Consider the following 11,336-nt stretch of genomic DNA (forward strand, 5'->3'; position numbering starts at 1 on the left):
TTATATTTATATTTTACAGATTGTGTATTAGTAGTACATAATATTAAATAAAATTGAATATCTAACAAGATACATAAATCTATCTTTTAAATACATCTATGGTTCAAAGCTCATTTAAATAATCCAATTCACTCGAATAAAAACAGCAACATTTTACACAAACACTTTACACTAAAGTTAAGCAATACCTTCAAATCAAAATTTATTAAATTTGAAACTGAATAAAAAATATATATAAACATAATCTCGCGCGACAGCGCGGATCATAATCTAGTTGTGATTAAAAACAACTTCATATACTAAAAATAAATAAAAAATAATTATAAGGATAAAATTAGAAGAGATACAAGGAAAATATTTCATTTGAAATATCATAAGATATTTTCTAGAATTGCTAATAACATTAGTCAATTTATATATGAATAAATTTTCTTTTCAAACATGATAAAATCTCACTCCATATACTAAAAATAAATAAATAAATAATTATAAGGATAAAATTAGAAGAGATACAAGGAAAATATTTTATTTGAAATATCATAAGATATTTTCTAGAATTTCTAATAACATCTGTCAATCTATATATGAATTAATTTTCTTTTTAAACATGATAAAATCTCAATAAATTAAATAAATTTAGTTAATATACTATTTAAAGAAAAAATAGAAATCCATTTTAAATACTGATCAGTTTTGTTAATAATTCGCCAAGCAAAGAAAGCCATGGTTGGCCCAGGAAGACCTCAGATCGTCCTCTTCGGTTCTTCAATCGTTCAGTACAGCTTCAGCAATGGTGGCTGGGGAGCCACTCTCGCAGACGTCTACTCTCGCACGGTTTCTCACTCACTCTTCTTCTTCTTCTCCTCTCTTCTATGTAGCTATTGAATCTGTTCGAAAGTGGAGAACTTTCACTCATCACATGTTTTTTCACTGTCACCAACCTAATGATTGGTGCCTTTTCGAATCAGATCCATCACTGTAACACTTAAAGATTCAATCTTTCAATGCATGTTAACAGGCTGACGTTATCCTTCGTGGGTATGGTGGTTGGAACTCAAGATTTGCCTTAAAGGTCCTTGACCAAGTCTTCCCAAAGGTAACATACACTCTGCATATCGAAAGTGTCACACTTTATTTATGATGATTCTTGACGTCTCTGTTTTTTTTTTTTTATTAGGATGCTGTAGTACAACCTTCTTTGGTGATAGTTTACTTCGGTGGAAATGATTCAATGCCTCCTCATCCATCAGGGAAGGGAGCTCATGTTTCTCTCTCTGAGTTCATTGATAACATGAGGAAGATTGGGGAGCATCTTTTGGTACTAATGCCCCTTTTCAAAGTTGGAGACTTTTTGTTTCTTACTGTATTGTTTCTTAACAGAGCCTTTCGGACAAGACGCGTGTCATTTTCCTCTCTCCTCCACCAATGAATGAGAGACAGATCCAGTTAGTTTTTGGGTATGTATCTTTTGAGATCTGGTTAATCTTCCTCTCTTAGTATTAGAAGTTTGAATCAGTATCACTGTGTGACATATGTGGTAGAGATGCAATAAAAGGCCGGAGAAACGAAGTTTGCCGTCCATATGCAGAAGCGTTGTTGACTCTATGCAATGAGATCAATGTGAAATGTGTTGATCTCTGGAACGTTATACAGCAACAAGATGATTGGTTGAACACCTGCTTCACGTGAGTTACTCAAAACATTTTAACTCTAAAATGATACTCTATCAAACTAACTCATTGGGGTTTTGTTTAACTTCATAGAGATGGGATCCATTTCACAGCCAAGGCAAGTGAGGTTGTGGTGAAGGAGGTGTTGAAGGTAGTGAGAGAAGCAGAGTGGAAACCGAGTCTTTACTGGAAGTCATTACCGATTGAGTTTCCCTTTGATTATGGTATACCAAACTCGCTAAGCCTTGCTGAGCTAGAGTTATTCAGAAACGAACAGTTGGAGCTACCACCTAGTACGGCTCTACTGTAAAACGTTTAATAGAGGGAATTGCTACTGGATGGTGTACCAATTTATTGTCGCTTGTGTGCATCAGATATACAGAACAACTTGCAGTTGAATCTAAAAACTCTCCTTTCGTTTGGTGAACAATGATGGTTGTCATTCATCTATGTTTTTGAGCCGTTTAAGATTATCATGCAAGTTCACATATGTGGGTGCCAAAGTACTCTAGGTGTCGTATTTCACATATCATGAGCACAGCATAGGTGTTCGCCCCATTCATGTTTGATGATAACATACATAGGCATAAATAAGTCTTCGGATCATTTGTAACAAAAATAATTAAATTTTAACTAGATATTTATGGTCTCCAAATCTTAGAACCAGCCATAATGCCTTAGATTTTTTTTTTTTTTTTTTTTGAACAACAATGCCTTAGATTACTCTATATGTTACATTTACAACGATTCATGCTTCCTCCCGAGTAGTCTAGGATCTACAGTTCACACCATATTTCAGATACACCAAACTATCGTTTGGCCTTATATCACAGCATTTTGTTCTACTTATCTATAATGTTTAACACCATGTCTCTTCATCTCATATGACTACTAGTATACAGATTCTACTTTTGACATGGGCTGACAATGCACAACCATTGGGATCCCACAATTTTTTGTTTAGTTTGAAAGAAAAGACTCAAAATGTCTACAGTATAAGTTTTCTTTGGTTTACATGATTAAAATTAAGCCGAAGGATCCAAATAGGTTTATTTCAGTGGTTAAATCAGTTGTGATATAATTTAGTGGTTTGATATTTCATATTCTACAAATACGTTATTCTTCCTCCCGACTAGTCTAAGGATATATGAAGCTTATATAATATTTTAAACAAGCTTAATCATAATGTTTGACTTTTTTCTCTTTGCATTTGGATAGATAGAGACAAATGTAAGTTACGAGCATGCGTATAGATTCAATATGTTATCCTCTAATGACACATTGAATCTATTTCAGATAAATATATCTGCATGAAAAGATTTAGTATGGTTTGGTTTACTCTCTCTCCGGACTAATCTAAGATATATGGTGGAGCTTATATAATATTTTAGACAAGGAACCTTAGCGCTGACTTTCTTGGGCATTTTTACTTATATATTATAAAATACTTCTCTTAAGAGTTTAACTAATATTTTGATAAATTTAGACACGTAAACCACGACCATGATGCATGCAAATAAATTCAATATGTTATCTTCTATAGTAACATATTAATCCTGTTTCAGATAAGAACAACATTTTATTACAAATTTATAACATTGTATTCATTCAATAATCAAAAGTGATTTTTAGTAAAGCTATGAGATTTGATTATTATTATTTTTAAATGTATCCAAACATTATAAAATGATTACAAAGATTGTAAATATACAACTTAAAATAATTCAATAAAAGTGGATTATCAAATTAGTTTTTTTCAAATAACAAGTTTAATAACATTAGATTTTATTTTTTCTTAACTTCGTGTTTGAATAATAATTCATTTATCATTTTAACACAAATCAACTTAAACTTTTAGTTGAATACATCTGTTTTAATATGTTATATCTAATGATGACTTAGGTTTCCTCATGACTAGTATAGAATATATGAGTTTACTAGAGTTTAACTTGTCCACCCGCGTAGATGTATTTTTATTTTAAAATAACATTTAGAATATAGATAAATTATAAAGATATATGTTTCATATCAATTTTAGTTTTTTGTATATAATATTAGTTTGAAAATTTTGTAATTGGTGAAATTTGATTTTGATGAAATTTTACTACTCATATATTAACCAATTGTTTTTTGTTTGCTTAAAAATGTAACACCATATTAAAAAGTTTATTTTAAACATTAGTTTTATATGAACTATTACTAATGTTATCAGAATTTTTGTTTGAAATTTGTATTTTTGAAATGTTGATATGTGACTAAATTTTGATTGATGACATAAGTTACCTTCTATAAAGTTTGAGTTAGACTTGTAACCCAAAAGATTTTATAATATCTATTATCCGAACGTTTAACCAATTATTATACAAGTGTAAATTTTATTTATTAATAAATATTTATTATTTGTATGTTTATATATTTAATATTTTTATTTTAGAATTTATATTGCATCCTATACATCAAAAATGTTACCAGCATAAATTTTAATAAAATGATAAAAAATTTACTTGCAAACTTACCGCATAAACTTATAGTTCTTACCACATAATTTCAACTGCAAGTTTCATTGAACTCCAAATCATGCTGTAATTCAACTGTAATACTACATGTCACCAGTCGAACCTTTAATAATATATTTTCAAAATATTGTTTTATTTAATGTATTATATTCCATTTTGTGTTTTTATTATTACCAAAAAAAATCGTACATATAAATTCGTTCACAAAATAAATTATTGTTTTTTGTTTTACATAAAAAGTTAATATTATTTTTTTACAGATTTTGGGATATATTATTTCTTCCAAAATTAATTACCCAAAACAAATGAAATCTATTAAGATTTAGTTAAAAATTTATTTATATACTAGTCTCATTTAAATTTATTCCAAAATTTATTATATGATTATATTTAAGTTGATTTGTTAAATTGCTAATTTAATGGTCCAACTATAACTCTTCTACAGTAGAGTGTTTTTTTAAATAACTCTATTTTAAGACAACAAATATAATATTTCAGATGAACTAATCTTGTTTCTATTTACATCTTGTTTCATTTATATATATTGCTTATTATAATATATATATATATATTGCTTATTAATGCATGCATATCAATACTTAAGATTATGCACCTGACTTTTCCAACTAATTACAAAAATTTCCATTACATTTTTCACTTATTTTTAATGGTTTTCGGAAATTAAAAGCCCAACAAATTCAAAAGTATCATGTTTATGTCCAACTAAAAAAACGCAACCCAATAATTTAAACAAAATATCTATCGTTTTTAAGCCCATTTCGTGTATGTTTATTAACTCATCCATATTCGTTTGTGTTCTAACTCTATACCCTAAAAACACTATTCATACCCTAACTTTATTCAAACTCTATTAACACCATCAAAAACCCATTGTCCAAAAAACTATACCAAATAAATTGGAGTTTATTATAATATCTTTGTCTTATTTAAAATTTTCTTATACGAAGTTGCCGAAATATATTAAATATTATCTTTCAATAATATTAATTATACTATTATAGTATAGGGTTAACATATTTCGAAATCATTGGTTTTCAATGTTATTGACCTTTTAAACAGCCAAAAATATTTAAATAATTAAATATTTATATTTAACAAATTTGGTATATAAATATAAATATAAAACGTAATAAATAGAAACTCATATATTTTCGAATTCAAATCAAATAAATTCCAAGAATATTCTCTATAAAATCCATTTTTGTAATTGATGCATACAATAAATTCAAAAGATAATATATAGAAACAAGATTTTCCGATTTAACTAAATTAACTTAATGAACACGTAGAAAATATATTATGTTTGACATGGTAACTGAATTTTCGGAATACTAATCTTAAAAGATTGAGATATTCGATAATAAAGAGAAGATCCCCCAACTTTCTCCCCAAGTTTCTCCTAAAACCTAAGCATTCTCTTTTGTCGGTTTGAAGATACTTAAACCTGTTTTAGGTCGGGTTATAGAAAACAAAAGTTGGCCGTTGATTTGTAAGCCCAATTTACAAGTAACCCTTCATGTAATTTTTGATCTTATATGCTTTAAATCTCAGTTTTTATTTTTTTATATTCGTTAACATAAACATGGATAATTCTGTTCTTATTAAAAATGATTATTTTTAGGAATTAATTTTAAAATGGTTCTTATTTTGTATTATAAATGTTAATTTTAAAATAAAAAATCTTGATAGTTTTCGGGAAGTTATTATATATTGTAAGAATTTTAAATATAATTTATTTTCATTATTAAAATCATCTTCAATATAAATAGATTTATAAAAGATAAGAAATATTACTATGTAAGATACAGATTTCTCAATACAACGAAATCACAGGAATAATATATGTTAAATATTTAAATTTAGCTGATTTTTTTTCTAAAAATACAAAAATGTGATTTTTAACCTTATTATCCAAAAAATAGATACCGAACAGCACCAAATTAAACTCAAAACTTTATCGAATTTTTAATATTTTTATCCCAAATCAAACTGAGAGGTAAACTAATTAATCCGAAATCAAACCAAAATTCACAAATAATCAAACGGTCCCTATATTTTTTAATTCGAAAAAAACAAAATCACAACCGAACCGAAAGCCAAAAAAAAATAACAAATTATCGTTAAACTGAAAATTGAACGCACATGGCTAAACATAAACAAATAGATGGATTAATAAATTTTTCAACGAAAAATATTCGTCGCTTTCAAAGGCAGATCAAAATCTAGATTATTATTTTAAAACAAAATCACATGAATTTATTATAAAAGTACAAAAGTACCCTCGAAGAAGTCAAACATTATAAAGCCGTGACAACCGTCGTTTACCTTTCTACCGTTCAACGACGGAGAGAAAAGAAAAGACGAAGACTCGCAGGTGAGACCACCATTTTCAAACAGTGTAACCGTTACTTTAATTATCTCCATGGATCCACCTCCTCCTCACACATTCTCAGGTCTTTCTCCTTCTTTATATCTTAAAAAGGTTTCGTCAGTTTCATCATCCTCTCCTTCACCCATCACCTGATTCCTCTCCCTCTCTCTAGATTGCCCGAGATGGATTCAGCTCCTCCTCTTCTCCCCTATGTGTCTTCTTCTTCATCTTCTAATACAGAGGAAGAAGACGTTAACCAAGAATTTGATCCCCGGTTTGATCATCGGTATGCAGGGGATTTAAACCGGCCCGATCTTGGGACCGCTTCAGTGGCCGGTGTTGAACAACGCGTGTCCTGCTTCGCTGTGGTTATCATCTTCTGGTTCTTTGGTTTGTTTCCGACACTTTTGACTTTTCTCTGTTTTTGAAGGTCTTGTCCTTTTTTTTTGTGGAACGGTTGTCTGAATTTGACTGATTATCGTTGACTCAGTGTCGATGGCTATGATTGTTGGTGTTTACGGACCAAGAAATGTCTGTCTTGGACCCAACTCTTCTGTTCTTATTGAACCAAACACCATTTTTGTACAAAGCGTAAAGGTTGTTGACTTTTTTACTCTTATCAGGAGAGACACTGCTAAGTTGCTGAGAATGTTTTTTTTTTCTTGTTTGGTTAGGTGAAAGAGTTAGATGATTCAAAATCTGGACTTGAGTTATTTGGGTTCTATACATCTCCTCCTCTTGATGTTGTAGTGAACTGGTCTGAATCTCGCTTGGCCTCTGTCTCACATAACTCTTACAAGGTATGTTTAAAGATTCTCATGAAAACCTGAAGTCAAAAGATTCGAACTTACCTGATTTAACTTTTTTCAGGAATGGCCATACTATCTGAACAAAGGAGCTTCGTTGAATATTTCATATAGTGTCAAACCAGAAGGCCGTTCACTTCGGCTTGTGGTCGATGAAGGTTGGTTGGTTTATATTCGGTTGTGATCTCTTTTTTTATTCTTTGTTTGGTCATTTTTCTATGCTTGCCTTCTTGTTTGATACAGTTAATATAGATTGATTGAACAATCATGATAGTAATACACAAAACAGATTCATAAAACCCATAAGGAAAGTCGACAACTTTCCTAACTAGACCATTAACTCTTAATAAAATAAGGAAATAGAGGGTAGAACTATAGAAGAAGTCTTGATATGATTGAGTAGTTTGTTTGTAAGTTTAGCCTTTTAGGGATGTCAATTGATTATTTCAATGCTCTCAATCAAATAGGAACGGACTCTTATCAGTTGTTGGAGGAACATGCATCTCAGAACACAGCTCTCTCATGGAATCTGATTCGAGGTTACTCAAATAGAAGTTCCCACTTAAATGTATTGGTTGTCTCAGGAGTTAACAAAAGTCCTATACAGGTAGTGGTGTGATTGAAGTGAAGATAAGTAAGTCTTCAAGTTATTATGTGGCTGTGGCTAACTCCAACATGAAGGACGTAGAGGTAATGATGACTTAGGAATGAGTTTTGTTTTTGTTTCTTCTTGCTCACGTCCACTTCTTTTACTTGAGATGCTTTTTTTTGTTCAGGTGGAACTGGATATTGATGTGAGGGCAATCTTGTATGATACTAAACAATCATTCTACAAGTGTACCTTCAGCAACGGCGAGTGCACATTCAATGAAATGTGCCTTGTTGGAAACTCTATTGTCTTAACTTCACCAGCACCAAGACAGGTATGCATTCACAAGGAAACACACCCACAGAATCTATATATATTACATGCTCAATTCTCATTACCTCTGAGCTTAGGGAGCATCAGTTGAAGAAGAATGGTGTATCAGGTTCTCATATCAACCTAGATGGACTTCTTATGTAGTCGGCACAGGTTGAATATATTTCAATTATTTTAAAGCAATTTATAATCAGATTTGAGAAATGGAAAGTTTCTATTTTTAGGTTTGGTGACTTGCTTCATGCTGGTAGCTATACAACTCTGGAAAAGGTTACAGTGTGATGGTGAAGAGAGAGATCAAACCCAAAATGATTCAGCGAGAACACGACTACTTGTAAACAAAGATGAAGATGGTTCAAGCATGGGTTCGTCTAATGAGTCTTTTGCAGCAGATGATGCTGATCTTGAAGACTTTACGGGTAATGAGGGTGAAGCAAGTAATAGCACTAGACGTCTCTGTGCCATTTGTTTTGATGCTAAACGAGATTGCTTTTTCCTCCCATGTGGTCATTGCGTCTCTTGTTATCAGTGTGGAACAAAGTAAGTTTTTCTCAAACTAATATGTCTCTCAGCAATCAGCATGAGCTAATATAATATACAACTGTATATATATCAAATCTACTGCATCAGGAAAAAAGTTGTTAATATCCAAAATATGTGCACAGGATAGCAGAAGCTGCTGGGAGTTGTCCAGTCTGTAGAAGGACGATGAAGAAGGTGAAGCGAATTTATACAGTATAAGATGTAATGTTCAAGAAATTGGTAAATGGTAATTATGCATTTTAGGACATTAGTCTGTGTGGGGTACCGCATAGACTGATTTAATCGTTTTTAGTAAAAAAACCTTTTGTTTTTTTTTTTTGACTGACGACTAGGAGTTACATAGACCGATTGCTAGAACATTAAGGTGTAAAAATCTGAATCCGAAGAAACGAGTCGAAAATGTAGTACCGAATTCGAACCGAAATTGATTAAATATCCAAACGTGTTCAAAATTTTGGTATCTAAAGAACCGGAACTGAACCCGAACTGAACCGAAGTATTTCGGGTATTCGAATGTATCCGAAATAGATTTTTATATCTTCCTATATAAATATATTTTAGATTTTTTTTTGTAACACATATATTTTAGATTCAATGTCTATTAAAAACATCCAAAATATATAAGTTATTTTTAAATTTTCCAAAATACTTGAAAATATATACAAATAGTCAAAAGTAAATGTCTAAAATAACTATACTCAAATCACCAAAAATACTTGAAATATCTATTGATTATCTATCCAAATATTCAAACCAAATCAAATTACATGTTAAGTTTAGGTATTTTGACATATGTTATTCAAATTTGTATGTAATATATTTTGTTTATAAATTTTGAGAAATGTAAAGTGTATAATGAATTTTAAAATTTTAAAAATAATTTTAGTGGGTTATCCGAACCCGAACCGAACCCGCAAAGATCCGAACCGAATCTGAACCAAAACTTAGAAATATCCGAATGGGGCTGAAACTTTTTTTAACAGAACTAGAGTTTGATCCAAACGGTCGTTCGGATTTTTTTTAATTTTAATATATTCACTTTATAATTGATAATTTGATGCTGCATTATAAAAGAATGAGCTATCTTTTCTTTGGTTGGATTCCTGGTTAATTTAAGTGTTGGTCGGTTTGGATGTGTCTTATGTGTTCTCTAGTTAGATCATTCGAGTATATTCAAATGGTACACCGGTCTAGTAATATGAGAAGAAAACAACCAACCATGATGGAAAAGACAATCCTGAAGATGACAAAATGGAGGAAGTGTATTGAAAAAACAGACAATTTCTTTTAGATGGTTGTCTTCAGAGAACCATGCCTCAACAGTATCAAGTTAAGCACATTTTTTTGCAAACACCTGAACAGTTTGTTAAACATAAATGTCTTTAGAAGGAAGCTCCTGGGGAGTGAAGTGAGCACCTTTGTGATTTATGTTACAAGTGGAAGTACAATGTTATTAGACTTGGTTTTGTTTTGGACATAGTTTCACGTAGGCGTGAAGTGAGTACCTTTGTGATTTATGTTACAAGTGGAAGTTGTGAGAGTTGTTATGTTTCCATGTCTTTAACTCTCATTTTCAGACATCTTACTTCTGGCAGTATGTATCAGAAGAAGATGATAGTTATGTTTCTTCCCCACCACGGGTGGCTTCGGTTGTAGAACAAGCAACGCCGTCTTCATCATCTGGTGGACTGATAGGTCTCACCAGAGTAAGTAAGCTGACGTGGAGGTAGAGCTGAACCATTAGAAGAATAAGAGTGAAGACTGGGAATGGAACAGAGGGTTTGCAGTTGCAATCCAGGAAGTATAAAAGAGAGAGTCGGAGCAGTGCCGTGTGAAGGTTTTTGGGGCCTAAGGCAATTTTTTCTTTTTTTTTGGGTAAAAGCAATCTCTTTTTCCTTTTGACAACACATAATGCAAAATTTTCTCAGATGATATATTTATATAAGATTTTGGTACGTTTACAAAGAAATAAACTGGTAGACACATAAAAAATTTTATAATTAAAATCTAAAAAAAGAATCCAAAATGTAGAGAAAAATTTGTATGATCAATCAAACTCTATATATATGCATGTATGTAAGAATTTATAACACTAACTAATGTATTGTGTATATAAATATGGGGCCCTAGATTTTAACTAAAACCTAAGAGCAGTATTAACGCAAGGGAGGGGAGCGTGGGTTCCTAATTTTTTTTATTTTATTTTATTTTTGTTTTGTCCGATTTAAAAAAAAAATTAAAAATAGACCAATCGCGGACCGCCACGTGTCAGTGGGACCCCCGAACAGTACAAAAACTCTACCGGACTCGCCTCTTGCAGAAGAGGAAGAATGGGTGGGTTTTATGATTTTTGTGGGCCCTACACCTCTTAAAGCTCCTTAAGATTCAGCGTTAATGCTGCTCTAAGGGGTCTAATAGCATGATTAACCCTAGCTTTTTATTTGAGATTCTTAATTCATGATTTGACACTTTTTTTTTCTTTATACT

The 11,336-nt window shown here is 31.2% G+C and overlaps 2 protein-coding genes across 4 annotated transcripts; both read left to right on the forward strand.

Moving 5' to 3' along the window:
* The first annotated feature begins 593 nt into the window (after positions 1-593).
* LOC106427775 (GDSL esterase/lipase At2g38180) lies at positions 594-2,100 on the forward strand. The gene is made up of 6 exons (XM_013868504.3): positions 594-834; positions 1,019-1,096; positions 1,178-1,318; positions 1,381-1,457; positions 1,542-1,685; positions 1,764-2,100. Exons 1-6 carry the CDS (start codon positions 724-726, stop codon positions 1,978-1,980), a joined length of 768 nt encoding a protein of 255 aa, XP_013723958.1. The 5' UTR covers positions 594-723; the 3' UTR covers positions 1,981-2,100.
* A 4,411-nt stretch (positions 2,101-6,511) lies between these two features.
* On the forward strand, positions 6,512-9,165 carry LOC106358274 (E3 ubiquitin-protein ligase APD1). 3 transcript variants are annotated; one of them, XM_013798020.3, is made up of 11 exons: positions 6,512-6,581; positions 6,690-6,968; positions 7,069-7,175; positions 7,253-7,378; positions 7,449-7,542; positions 7,852-7,923; positions 7,992-8,074; positions 8,161-8,307; positions 8,384-8,459; positions 8,531-8,846; positions 8,972-9,165. In XM_013798020.3, exons 2-11 carry the CDS (start codon positions 6,761-6,763, stop codon positions 9,045-9,047), a joined length of 1,305 nt encoding a protein of 434 aa, XP_013653474.2. In that variant the 5' UTR covers positions 6,512-6,581; positions 6,690-6,760; the 3' UTR covers positions 9,048-9,165. The 3 variants fall into 3 exon arrangements, with proteins under 3 accessions (XP_013653474.2, XP_022544550.2, XP_022544552.2); XM_022688829.2 differs by having other exon boundaries at positions 6,529-6,660; positions 6,751-6,968; XM_022688831.2 differs by having other exon boundaries at positions 6,540-6,660; positions 6,873-6,968.
* Positions 9,166-11,336: the final 2,171 nt, after the last annotated feature.

This window comes from Brassica napus, chromosome C3 (genome assembly GCF_020379485.1).
Source record: "Brassica napus cultivar Da-Ae chromosome C3, Da-Ae, whole genome shotgun sequence".
NCBI classification, from domain to species: domain Eukaryota; kingdom Viridiplantae; phylum Streptophyta; class Magnoliopsida; order Brassicales; family Brassicaceae; genus Brassica; species Brassica napus.

Bases quoted from the DNA above. Each gene is read 5' to 3' on its own strand.
- LOC106427775 (XM_013868504.3), top strand. From the start codon at position 724: ATGGTTGGCCCAGGAAGACCTCAGATCGTCCTCTTCGGTTCTTCAATC. The intron at 1,097-1,177 runs GTAACATACACT...TTTTTTTATTAG, and splicing joins TTGACCAAGTCTTCCCAAAG to GATGCTGTAGTACAACCTTC. The intron at 1,458-1,541 runs GTATGTATCTTT...CATATGTGGTAG, and splicing joins CAGATCCAGTTAGTTTTTGG to AGATGCAATAAAAGGCCGGA.
- LOC106358274 (XM_013798020.3), top strand. From the start codon at position 6,761: ATGGATTCAGCTCCTCCTCTTCTCCCCTATGTGTCTTCTTCTTCATCT. The intron at 7,379-7,448 runs GTATGTTTAAAG...AACTTTTTTCAG, and splicing joins TCTCACATAACTCTTACAAG to GAATGGCCATACTATCTGAA. The intron at 8,847-8,971 runs GTAAGTTTTTCT...ATATGTGCACAG, and splicing joins TGTTATCAGTGTGGAACAAA to GATAGCAGAAGCTGCTGGGA.